General features: G+C 41.6%; 1 protein-coding gene across 3 annotated transcripts in view; it reads left to right on the top strand.

Annotated features, from left to right (window-relative positions):
- The window catches only part of TMEM255A (transmembrane protein 255A), a 212,514-nt gene that overhangs the window by 125,482 nt on the left and 73,936 nt on the right, over positions 1 to 13,096 (top strand). The window contains exon 9 of one of the 3 annotated variants that reach the window (XM_073599439.1): positions 1,394 to 2,295. The exons of the other annotated variants lie outside the window; for them this stretch is intronic. Within the exon in view, the coding sequence (XP_073455540.1) occupies positions 1,394 to 1,555 (162 nt within the window). The 3' untranslated portion in view covers positions 1,556 to 2,295. Of the gene's footprint in view, positions 1 to 1,393; positions 2,296 to 13,096 lie in introns of those variants that run through there. 3 annotated transcript variants of the gene reach the window in all.

Raw genomic sequence — 13,096 nt, 5'->3', positions numbered from 1 at the left:
CGGCCACGACGGGCAGTTTTAGTGGCCTGGCAGGCCACCGGACTGTACCAGACCTGTGGATGGGCAGGCAGGATGACGAGGGGGGCCCCTTAACTTCGCAGCCAGGCCAGGAACAGAGGAACGGCTCACTCCAGCAAGGAGAGGAAGATTCGGCCGGCAGTGACGTCACTTGGGCCTCGTTCGTAAGTAAGAGTCGTTCGCAATTCGGATGTTCGTTAAGTCGGGGACCCCCTGTACATGAGACATTGCAAGACTGACAGCCACAAGCAAGGCTTCCAGTGGCAGAGGCATGATGGCACTTGTAGTACCACAACAACTGGAGGGCCACAGTTTGCCCACCCCTCCTCTAAGGGAGGCCATAGATTAGGCAATTTTCTATTCTGTATCCACGGGTTACAGGAAAAAAAAAAAATCGCTTGATTCCCCCATGAACACTCACCACGGAGCTGTTGTGTTCTCCCAGCACAGGAGCAGGGAGCCATCCTTGACAGCAGAACAACATTATTGCCAGTGGCTATAGCCACTGGCAATAATCACATGCTAGAAATCCGACATGCTGGTTGTAACCAAGTCAATCGATGGATTGATTCGGGTACAATCAGCCTGCCCATAGATGGATCGAATCTCAGTGGGTTCCTGCTGAACCGGCCGAGATTCAAACCATCTGTAGCTGGCTTAACTGCTAGAATTAGCCTGGGTGAGGAAGGCACTGGATCCCTGGACAGGTAAGTGTCTGGTTATTAAAAGTTGGTGGCTACATGATTTGTAGCTGCTGACTTTTAATTTTTTTTTTCCAGAGTGCAGAAAAATAACAGACTTACTGGAGGTTCACCAGGTGAATATAAAGGAAAAAAGCCTAAAAAAACCAGTAATGCATTCACTAAATTGCAACCCACCACATCTAAAAATGTGTGAATTGCAATTTAATACATTTCTGTTTTTGGGTTTAGGAACATTCAAAATGCTTTGCCTTCTGCAGGTGCCAATATGTTGTTAACAGCACCCCAAATGCAGTACCATGCGATTTGGTGCAATGCATTTTTCAAAAGTAGTGCAGACACTACTTTTTGTGTGGTCGGGTGCGATTTGCAGCCCATTTAAATGAATTTCCTGCCAAATCAGACTGCAGGGGAAAACGCAGGAATGACGCTTATTGCGTTTCTGTGCGAATTAGGCAGTTGTTAAATTGATTTAAAAAAAAGTTAAATCCCATGCTCGCAATAGCCTAAAATCTCACTCTCACATGTAGTTGTGCCTTTAGTATACACCCATCAGTCACCGGATTCTGTATAGTAGTCCTAAGTAGGGTTTTTTATCTCTCTTTTTATTAAAGTCTCAGAGATTAAACTCACGTGGAATCCTTCAACTCTGAAAACTCTTGTTTGTTCTACAGCATTCCAATGTATTTCCAGCTTCTACACCTTCTGGCTTGTCAGATGATCCTAATTCAACATCGCAATCTGGTCCCAGCTTCATGTGGCCATCCAGTGCTCCACCACGCTATTCCCCACCTTATTTTCCACCAGATGAAAAGCCTCCACCGTACACTCCTTGAGCCTCACAAGTACAGGGGCCTTGTCTCCTTGTCGCAGAAATTTTAGGCCGAATGCCTGCCAAATAATATGAACTTTTATATCTTCATGGTATGCATTTAGGATACCTGTGTGGACTGGATGACAGATGTTGCGTATAATACATGTATATATGTGTGCAAGACACCTAAGGTACAACGATGACTATTTTCACTTCTGCCAAAATCAAAATGCACATGAACACCTTTATATAGATGTACTGAAATGGGAAAGATCATTGGATGGTGCATTTATTCCGTTGTTGCACTAGTGCTTCTTTTGTAGTGTGTGTACTTTATGTTAATCTGTGTAGTATTTCATGTTTCTTTGTCCTCCACTGGTTGGAAGCCAAGTGCATGGGAAACCATGCTGGCTCCAGTTGTCTGTGGCTTATGCTTCTCCCTTTCAATAAAAGCACCAGCAATGCAAAAGACAAAGTGGAAAAATTGGGGACATCCAAGCTTTAGTGTTCAATATTAATTGAGGAGTCCTCTGAATGTCATTTTTTTTTTCAACAAATGTTAATGTTATGTTAATATAAACACGAAAGACACTGTTTACATCAAAATCCAGGGAAACTATCACTATATTAAGGACTGAATTACTGGGAGTGTCTCATTTTATCATGCAACATTGGTGCCTCTCAACTGTATCATGAGTTAATAAAGAGATCACTATGTTAATTAAAAATAAAGTCTTAGGTGCAGAAGCACTTTGATCGCAACTTAAAGTCTTGCTGAACCTGTCTTTTCACTGTTAACAGTAATTGGGGGCCATGAATCAACTGTATGCATAGGGAAAGTGTTCTGGTCCTAACAAAATCCAGCCATTTTGGAGGTTTAAAAACGGCAAAGAAACCAATTAGTTGCATTGGACAGTCTATGGAATAAATAAACTCACATTTCTCTGCCAGAATTCTGTACTTTTGTAGCACTGCAACTGATTATTGAGGTTGTATGCACTTGCTTTACTTGTGGAAGAGAAATTGCTCCAAAGGCTCCAGACCTGTTGAAGACACCCTCCCTATACGATCTTGCAGGTACTGGCTCTGCTCAAATTAGGAAGGAAGGAAAAATCCTGGACGGCCGCACACGCTGAAGGCATCTTTATTGAAAGATTAAAATCCAAAAACGGTCATATCTGAAGCATAGAAAACAGGGAAAAACAGCTAATGCGTTTCACATCACAGACAGATGCTTAGTCATAGCTGACTAAGCTGACTATGACTAAGCATCTATTTGTGATGTGAAATGCATTAGCGGTTTTTCCCTGTTTTCTATGCTCCAGATATGACCGTTTTTGGATTTTAATCTTTCAATAAAGATGCCTTCAGCGGTGTGCGGCCCTCCAGGATTTTTCCTTCCTTCCACTTGCTTTACTTCTAGTGATTATTCCAGCTCTAACTAGTCAGATTTGCTCATTCTTGTGCATACAAAATATCATTGCATGCACTACAGTACAAGACTATAAGTGCCATTGTACAACACCAATTCCAAAAAAGTTGGGATGCTGCGTACAATCTACATAAAAACAGAATGCAATGATTCTCAGACAACACATATTTTATTCACAATAGATAATATAAAACATATTAGATGTTTCATGTTTAACGACCTCCCGCCCGCTGTAGACTAAAATGACGGTGGGTGGGACCCCCTCTCGTTCTGGGGCAACGTCATGTGACATCACTCCAGTGTTACCACTCTTTAACCATGTGATCGGCTGTGTCGAATCACAGCCGATCACATGTAAACACGGAAGTGCCGTTTTTTCGGTTCTCCTCGGCTCTCCTTGCCTTACACTGACAGAGAGTGACAGCCGATCAGTGGCATCTCCTCGCAGCAGAGCCTGTACAGGTAATCAGGGCACTGATGATCAGTGCCCTGATTATCAATGTAGCCCCAGCAGTGACACCAATTAGTGCCCATCAGTGACTCCAATCAATGCCCATCAGTGATGCCAGTCAGTTCTGCTTTTCAGTGCCGATCAATGCCACCTATCAGTGCAGAATATTAGTGCGCCCTCATCAGTGCCACCTAATCAGAGCCCATCACTGCAGCCTCATCAGCGCACATTCGTGAAGGACAAAAATTATTTATTTGCAAACTTTACTGAGAGAAACTAAGAAAAACGTTTTTTTTTTTTCCAAAATTTTTAGTCTTTTTTTGTTAGCAAAAAATAAAAAAAAAACAGCAATGATTAAATACCACCAAAAGAAAGCTCTATTTGTGGGAAGAAACTGATAAATATTTCATTTGGGTACAGCGTTGCATGACTGCAAAATTGTCAAAGTGTTTCAGCGCGAAAGCTGAAAATTGGCCTAGGCAGAAAGGGGGTGAAAGTGCCCTGTATTGAAGCAGTTAAATTGAGAAAATTAAGCCAAGAATACCAAGAAAAAAATAAGGTAGTTTTGAAATTGATGGCAATTTACACGTCTCCAAAAAGTTGTGACAGGGCAACAAAAATGGGCTACTAACATTGAAGAGGTAGAAGAACATTTTGCAACTAATCAGGTTAATTGGCAACAGGTCAGTAACATAACTGGGTATAAAAAGAGCATCTTAGAGAGTCAGAGTGTCTTAGAAGTAAGGATGGGCAGAGGTTCACCAATCTGAAAAAACCTACATCTAAAAATTGTAGAACAATTTCAGAATAATGTTCCTCAATGTAAATGGGAAAGACTTTAAATATATCATCATCTACAGCAGTGTTTCTCAACTCCAGTCCTCAAGGCGCTGCAACAGGTCTTGTTTTCAGGCTTTCCATTATTTTGCACAGGTGATTTGATCAGTTTCACTGCCTTAGTAATTACCACAGCTGTTTCATCTGAGGGAAATCCTGAAAACATGACCTGTTGGGGCGCCTTGAGGACTTAAGTTGAGAAACACTGATCTACAGTAATAATATCAAAAGATTCAGAGAATCTGGGGAAATCTCTGTGCGCAAGGGACAAGGCCAAAACGCAATATTGGATGCCCATGATTTTTGGGCCCTCAGATGGCACTGCATTAGAAACAGGCATGATTCTGTGATGGACATCACTGCATGGGCTCAGGGATACTTCCAAAAATCCCTGTCTGTGTACACAGTTCACCGTGCCATTCAAAAATGCAAGGTAAAGCTCTATCATGCAAAGTAGAAGCCACATCTGAACATAATCCATAATCAAGAAACACTGCAGTCTACTTTGGGGCAAAGGTCATTTAAAATGGTCTGTTGCAAAGTGGAAAACTGTTCTGAGGTCAAATACATTTTTAGCAACTGTGGGTGCCGGATCCTGCGGATTAAAGAGGAGAGGGACCTTCTGGCTTGTTATCAGCACTCAGTTCAAAAGCCTGCATTTTGTACATATGGGGGTGCATTAGTGTGTATAGAATGGGCAGCTTGCACATCTGGAAAGGCACCATCAACGCTGAAAGATATATAGCTCCCCACTGATGAAGTCCACACCCAGGATGCAACGCGTATGGCGTTAGGTGCTTGACAGCTGATGTCATCCCTGCGGCCATTCGCAGCTACATGGCGGTAAGCCATTGTATATGTTTGAGCGGATACCAGCTGCCACGGCTTGAGTGCCTTTTATAGGAGTGTAATATAATACATTTTAGAGGAAATAAAATGCTTTTAGACAGAGAGCATTAGATTCTGTATCTTCTGTTGCATATTACGACTCTCCTGTGAATATATCTATGAGGGGGAGAGTCGGGTAGAGAGAACAGAAGGCTAACCCGCTACATCGATCTGATTATATCCCTAAGGGGAACAGCTTGTTATGACTCACTGGTAAAACAGGAGTCATAACGTGAGGTGAGCGGCCAGTAAACACAGGTGGAGGATTGCACAGGCACTTTTATGTACAGTCTTTGCATCACATTATGTTAATACACAGAGGTGGAAGATGATCATTTATGGATTTTTTTTTAGAAATGACACTTTGCTACAATGTAAAGTAGTGAGTTTACAGCTTGTATAACAGTCCAAATTTACCGTCACCTCAAAATAACTCAACACGCAGCCATTAATGTCTAAACCGCTGGCAACAAAAGTGAGTATACCCTAAGTGAAAATGTCCAAATTGGGTCCAGTTAGCCATTTTCCCTCCCAGGTGTCATGTGACTCGTTAGTGTTACAAGGTTTCAAGTGTGAATGGGGAGCAGGTGTGTTAAATTTGGTGTTATCACTTTCACCCTCTCATACTGATCACTGAAAGTTAAACATGGCACCTCATGGCAAAGAACTCTCTGAGGATCTGATACAGCAGTTTAACAGGACAGGTTCCATTCAGAACAGGCCTCACCAAAGAGGCTGAGTGAGCGTGCTCAGCGTCATAAACAGAGGTTGTCTTTGGGAAATACATGTAAGAGTGCTGCCAGCATTGCTGCAGAGATTGAAGTTGTGGGGGGTCAGCCTGTCAGTGCATCAAATTGGTCTGCATTGCTGTCATCCCAGAAGGAAGCCTCTTCTAAAGATGATGCACAAGAAAGCCCCCAGTTTGCTGAAGACAAGCATACTAAGGGCATGGATTACTGGAACCTTGTCCTGTGGTCTTTACCAAGATAAACTTATTTGGTTCAGATGGTGTCAAACGTGTGTGGTGGCAACCAGGGGAGGAGTACAAAGACAAGTGTGTCTTGCCTACAGTCAAGTATGGTAGTGGGGGTGTCATGGTCTAGGGCTGCATGAGTGCTGCCGGCACTGGGGAGCTACAGTTCATTGAGGGAACCATGAATGCCAACATGTACTGTGACATACTGAAGCAGAGCATGATCCCCCTCCCTTCTGAGACTGGGCCGTAAAACAGTATTTCAACATAACAACCCCAAACATAACTGCAAGATGACCACTGCCTTTGCGAAAGAAGCTGAGGGTAAAGGTGATGAATTGGCCAAGCATGTCTCCAGACCTAAACCCTATTAAGCATCTGTGGGGCTTTCTCAAACAAAAGGTGGAGGAGCGCTAAGTCTCTAACATCGACCAGCTCCATGATGTCATGGACGAGTGGAAGAGGACTCCAGTGGCAACCTGTGAAGCTTTGGTGAACTCCATGCCCAAGAGTGTTAAAGCAGTGCTGGAAAATAATGGTGGCCACACAAAATTTTGACACTTTGGGCCCAAATTTGGACATTTTCACTTAGGGGTGTACTCACTTTTGTTGCCAGCAGTTTAGACATGAATGGCTGTGTGTTGCGTTATTTTGAGGGGACAGCAAATTTACACTGTTATACAAGCTGTACACTCACTAATTTACATTGTAGCAAAGTGGCATTTCTTCAGTGTTGGGTGTACTCACTTTTGTGAGATACCGTATATACAGTATGAGGTTTAATATTAGATCATTTGGCACTTGCACTTTATGTTTATTAATGGGTTGCGCTGCACTACTACAGAAGTTTATGAATGCTGAAAGATATATCCAGGTTTTACAGCAGCAAATGCTCCCATCCACACAAAGTTTTTTCTCCAGGGAAGGCTATGCATTTTTTATCAGGACAATGCTCAACCGCCAATTGCATCTATGACAACAGAATGGCTTCGTAGTAGAAGAGTCCAGGTGCTTAAATGGCTTTTACTGTAGTCCAGACCTACAACAAAGAAGACCCAGGACTGTTGAGCAGTTAGAATCCTTTATCAGGCAACAATGGGACAACATTCCACTCCCAAAACTCCAGCAACTGGTTAAGTTCTCAGTTACAGAATGTTGTTAAAAGAAGAGAGAATTCTACACTGTGGCAAACATGACCCAGTCACAGATTTTTTGAAACATGTTGCTGTCATCAATATCAAAATGTTCTTATTTTTTTCTTAAAATGTTCCATTTTCTTAGTTTAAACATAGTTACATAATAGGTGAGGTTGAAAAAAGACACAAGTCCGTCAAGTCCAACCTATGTGTGTGATTATATGTCAGTATTACATTATATGTCCGTGTATGTTGCGTTCATTCAGGTGCTTATCTAATAGTTTCTTGAAACTATCAATGACCCCCGCTGTGACCACCGCCTGTGGAAGGGAATTCCACATCCTTGCTGCTCTTACAGTAAAGGACCCTCTAAGTCGTTTAGGGTTAAACCTTTTTTCTTCTACTAATGAGTGGCCACGAGTCTTGTTAAACTCTCTTCTGCGAAAAAGTTTTCTTCCTATTGTGGGGTCACCAGTACGGTATTTGTATATTGAAATCATATCCCCTCTCAATCTTCTCTTCTCCAGAGAGAATAAGTTCAGTGCACACAACCTTTCCTCATAACTAATATCCTCCAGGCCCTTTATTAGCTTTGTTGCCCTTCTTTGTACTCGCTCCATTTCCAGTACATCCTTCCTGAGGACTGGTGCCCAGAACTGGACAGCATACTTCAGGTGCGGCCGGACCAGAGCTTGTAGAGCGGGAGAATTATCGTTTTATCTCTGGAGTTGATCCCCTTTTTAATGCATGCCAATATTCTGTTTTCTTTGTTAGCAGCAGCTTGGCATTGCATGCCATTGCTGAGCCTATCACCTACTAGGACCCCCAGGTCCTTTTCCATCTTAGATTTCCCCAGAGGTTCTTCCCCCAGTGTATAGATTGCATTCATATTTTTGCCACCCAAATGCATTATTTTACATTTTTCTACATTGAACCTCATTTGCCATGTAGTTGCCCACCCCATTAATTTGTTCAGATCTTTTTGCAAGGTTTCCACATCCTGTGGAGAAGTTATTGCCCTGCTTAGCTTAGTATCGTCCGCCAATACAGAGATTGAACTGTTTACCTTATCCTCGTTTATGAACAAATTAACCACTTCCCGCCCGCCATACGCCAAATGACGTCCTCGGCTTTGAGCGGGGATATCTGAGTGATGCCTGTAGCTACAGACATCATCCAGATATCGTCTTTTAGAGCTGGCGAATCTGCACAGCATAAGAATGATCATAGCGGCTGTTCCGCTGCTTGATCATTCTTACGGGAGGCGAGAGGGGACGTCCCTCCCCTCCCGCCGCCCTCCGGTGCTTTTACCGACTCACCGCTACGATCGGTGAGTCGGTCACAGGATCCGCCAGCCCCGGATGTTTAGCATAGAGATTTCCGGCGGACCAGATGGTCGCCGGAGTCTTTATGATCGTTCGGAGGCCGGGCGCGATGTTATGACATCACGCCCGGCCTCTGTATTAAAAAAAACAGCGCCGCTTCAGCTGGGAAGCGGTGATCTTTTTTTTTTTTCAGGCTTCTAAGCCTAGAGGTGAGATGTGGGGTCTTATTGACCCCACATCTCACTGTAAAGAGCTCCTGTCATGCTTATTCCTATTACAAGGGATGTTTACATTCCTTGTAATAGAAACAAAAGTGATCAAAACATTTTTTTTTTTTTAAAAAAAGTGTCAAGCTAAAATAAAAAAAGTAAAATTAACAATAAAAAAAAAAAAGTTTTTAAAGCGCCCCGTCCCCGTGAGCTCGCACGCAGAAGCGAACGCATACATAAGTCCCGCCCACATATGAAACCGGTGTTCAATTCACACATGTGAAGTGTCGCCGCGAACGTTAGAGCGAGAGCAATAATTTTGGCCCTAGACCTCCTCTGTAACTCAAAACATGTAACCAGTAAAAATGTTTAAAGCGTCGCCTAAGGGAATTTTTAAATAGCGAAGTTTGGCGCCATTCCACGAGCGTGTGCAATTTTGAAGCGTGACATGTTGGGTATCTATTTACTCGGCGTAACTTCATCTTTCACATTATGCTAAAACATTGGGCTAACTTTCTTGTTTTGTTTTTTTTGAAAGCCCAAAACTGTTTTTTTTCCCAAAAAAACGCATTCGAAAAATTGCTGCGCAAATACCTTGTTAGTTAAAAAGTTGCAATGACCGCCATTGTATTCTCTAGGGTCTCTGCTAAAAAAACATATATAATGTTTGGGGGTTTTATGTAATTTTCTAGCAAAAAAATTATGATTTTTACATGTAGGAGAGAAATGTCAGAATTGGCCTGGTAGGCAAGTGGTCAAATAGGATTGGTCCCAGCACAGAACCCTGGGGGATCCGACTACCCACCCCTGACCATTCCGTGTACTCACCATTTATCACCACCGTCTGAACTAGCCCTTGTAGCCAGTTTTCAATCCATGTACTCACCCTATGGTCTATGCCAACGGATCTTATTTTGTACAGTAAACGTTTATGGGGAACTGTGTCAAATGCTTTTGCAAAATTCAGATACACCACATGTACGGGCCTTCCTTTATCTAGCTGGCAACTCACCTCCTCATAGAAGGTTAATAGATTGGTTTGGCAAGAACGATTCTTCATGAATTCATGCTGATTACTGTTAATGATACCCTTCTCATTACTAAAATCTTGTATATAGTCCCTTATCATCCCCTACAAGATTTTACATACTACCGATGTTACGCTAACTGGTCTGTAATTCCCAGGGATGTATTTTGGGCCCTTTTTAAATATTGGTGCTACATTGGCTTTTCTCCAATCAGCTGGTACTATTCCAGTCAGCAGACTGTCAGTAAAAATTAGGAATAATGGTCTGGCAATTACTTTACAACATTGACCTCACTTGGGTCCAAAAAGGGTTGGGTGCAAGAACATTGCCAAAATAGATTAAAAAACAAGCCATTCCCATGACCACATCTCCAACATGTTCACAGCATTACCGGGCAATGAACATGCAACATCTTGGGCATTTTATATCAGAACATCAGACTTTAGAGGCAGACAACCACATTTTTCCCAGCATTTGAGAGGGATTGATCGGTTGAAGAATGCCTATTTTTGCATGTATCAGTGGGAATCATCAGTTAAAGGGTATTCCTCTTGAGGAAGTTTTTTAAAATTGAAATGCAGTTGATGAGGGTCTTGGTCACAGATATGTACAAATTTTGTGGACCTTTCAAGAGTAAGAGAGGACACTCTAGAATAGATGGACAGGTGGATGTAATCTTCAAAGGGCAGAGTTTGCAGGACACTAGATTGAGAAGATGGCGTTGGAGAATTGCAGTCTTGGCCCATGGCAACATATGACAAGCTATCAGAGCGTGCCAGGTTGTATAAGAAGTTAGTCAAGGGTGAGCAAAGTGAAGAGAGAAAATACCTTGAGATACATTTATTATTATTATTTATTATTATTTATTACATACAACTTAGACCAGTCATTGTCAGCTTATGAGCTAAAAGGGGACTAAAACATGGTCCCTTTTAGCTCAATGTTCAGTATATGGAATACTTGAGAGGACTGTCATAAACTGCAGACCTAATAGAGGAAATGTGGGCAAGCTACATTTTTGGCTGGGGATAAACTGAAGAAAACAATGTAAACTGTAAAATGGTTAGTAGAGGCTAGTAGAGATCAATGCTGTTGTCCTAATTATTGTTGCCACTGCAAACTGCTGAGGTCGGAGGGCCACACATAATATACCAAAGGGATGCATGCGGCCCTCAGTCCACACGTTGGGCACCAGGGCCTTAGACCATATCAGTGAGCAATGATGTGTGGAGTAAAGCTGCATAGATTATATTTTAGTCCAGCGGTTACGTGGGTATTGGGTGGACCATGAAATGATCTATCATAGGTGTGTAGCGTAATAATATATAATAAAATCTGGTGCACCCAATCCTCCAGATTTCAAAGATAGTAGAACTGTCATAAATAGTTTCTGCATAGACTGTAGTTTTACCATCGGGACAAGGCGTGTTTAGATAAGATACAATAATTTGGGCAGAACAGACATTTTAATGCTGAATTCCAGGAAGTAGACACTAGTAAAAAAAATTGTGATACACCACTTGTGACTGGTCCAAAAGTACCCCATTTACAGCCACACTCTGGTATCTATCCTTTAGCCAACTGCATATTTATTTTAGTACAAATACCTATATAGTGCCAACAATTATATATACATAAACAGTGGGTATAGAAAAGAATCAGTTTTTGTTTTATCCAGCTGTAATTAGTGCAATGTATAACTTTCGAATGAAAGACAACACCAATATGTCAAAAATAACAATAATGGTAATTCAAAAACAGAATCCCTAAGTTGGAAAAAGGATCACCCCCCTTCTAAAAATGACTTGTAAACTCAGTCAGGTATAGCTAATCACCTCCACAATGGCACACACAACCATTTGACTTTCAAGTGTGAAAGTGTGATCAGCTTTCATTTGGATGTTATGATGTGAATACAGCTGGATAAAACAAAAACTGTGTCTGTCTTAATTTCCAGCTGCAAAACAACAAAATGTTATTTTAAGGGGGTCGATTATTTACTATACCCAGTGTGTGTGTGTGTGTGTGTGTGTGTGTGTGTGTGTGTGTGTGTGTGTGTGTGTGTGTATATATATATATATATATATATATATATATATATATATATATATATATATATATTATAGTTAATTGTGCTCATAAGTTTACATAACAAAAGTTAAAGAAAGAGAAATTGCGAAAAGATAAAAAAGATTCCTGCTGCTGTGCACTATAACCCCGATATAAGGGCACAAAAAACAAAATAAAATATAGAGAGTGCAGCGCTGGACATGTGAAGTGAATAGTGAAATTTGATAAACCAATTATTAAAATGGTGAAAAAGGTTATTCAGAGTCAATATATCAAAATAGTGACATATATATATATATATATTGTAAATATTTTTTAGAACATAAACATATGAATTAAAATGAGTGAGAAAAACCCCTGTAAATAAAACTTATGACAACACATAAAAGTCCAAAACAGTGTATTTGATGCGATGTAGGTTTCAGGGATACATCTTCAATATTCAATGTTGCCCACCACCGAATAGATAAATAAAAGGCTTACCAGAAAGCCTGTGACCGCCCTTATTCAGGGGGGTCAAAACAAGCTTAGCAGATATGGGGGAACCACCACAGGAATACTCCAGGGGACACCGACAGACCGATCTATTAGGGCTCCTTGCCAGATAGCGAACCAGCCGACAACCGCTATAGATGCTCTCTCAGATCCTGTCCTCTCATGGGGCAAACTTGAAATTTCCACGGATCCGGTGCAAAAAGATGTAGTTTATAATGCCAAAAAGAAACAAAGAAACAATGCTCCGCTGGTGCAGATAACTTGGGTTTCTTTTATTGGCAAATTGCGGTATATAGCATTAAAAACCAAGAAAAATGAAGTAAAAACGAACAAGATAAAAAAACGACACTACCGCCGTTTATTTTAAAATCGTGCATGCGCGGTGCGTGCAATGTTGTGACCCTACGGCCGTTTTGTCACAACTGACGTCATCAGGGGTACGCACCGACGCACGCGCATGCGCATTAAATACACAAGCGTCAAAACAGAGGACGCTATGATTGGTTCACACAAGGCTATGCTTCATTTGGATAGGTACTGGAAAATTAACTACAGGGGATGATTACCATAAACATGGAGACTAATAAATCAAATAAGAAGAGGGATCGTCAGGCTGTTAAACTTCACCCCATGAAGATAACAGCCTACGAGCATTCCACCAGTGCCACCTAGTGACTTTTTAAGATATTACACCAAAGCTTAACAGCGGCATATATCCA

Source organism: Aquarana catesbeiana, linkage group LG09 (assembly GCF_042186555.1).
Source record: "Aquarana catesbeiana isolate 2022-GZ linkage group LG09, ASM4218655v1, whole genome shotgun sequence".
Taxonomy (NCBI): Eukaryota; Metazoa; Chordata; class Amphibia; order Anura; family Ranidae; genus Aquarana; species Aquarana catesbeiana.
The sequence above is the reverse complement of the archived record's forward strand: the minus strand, read 5'-3'. Positions and strand labels throughout refer to the sequence as shown.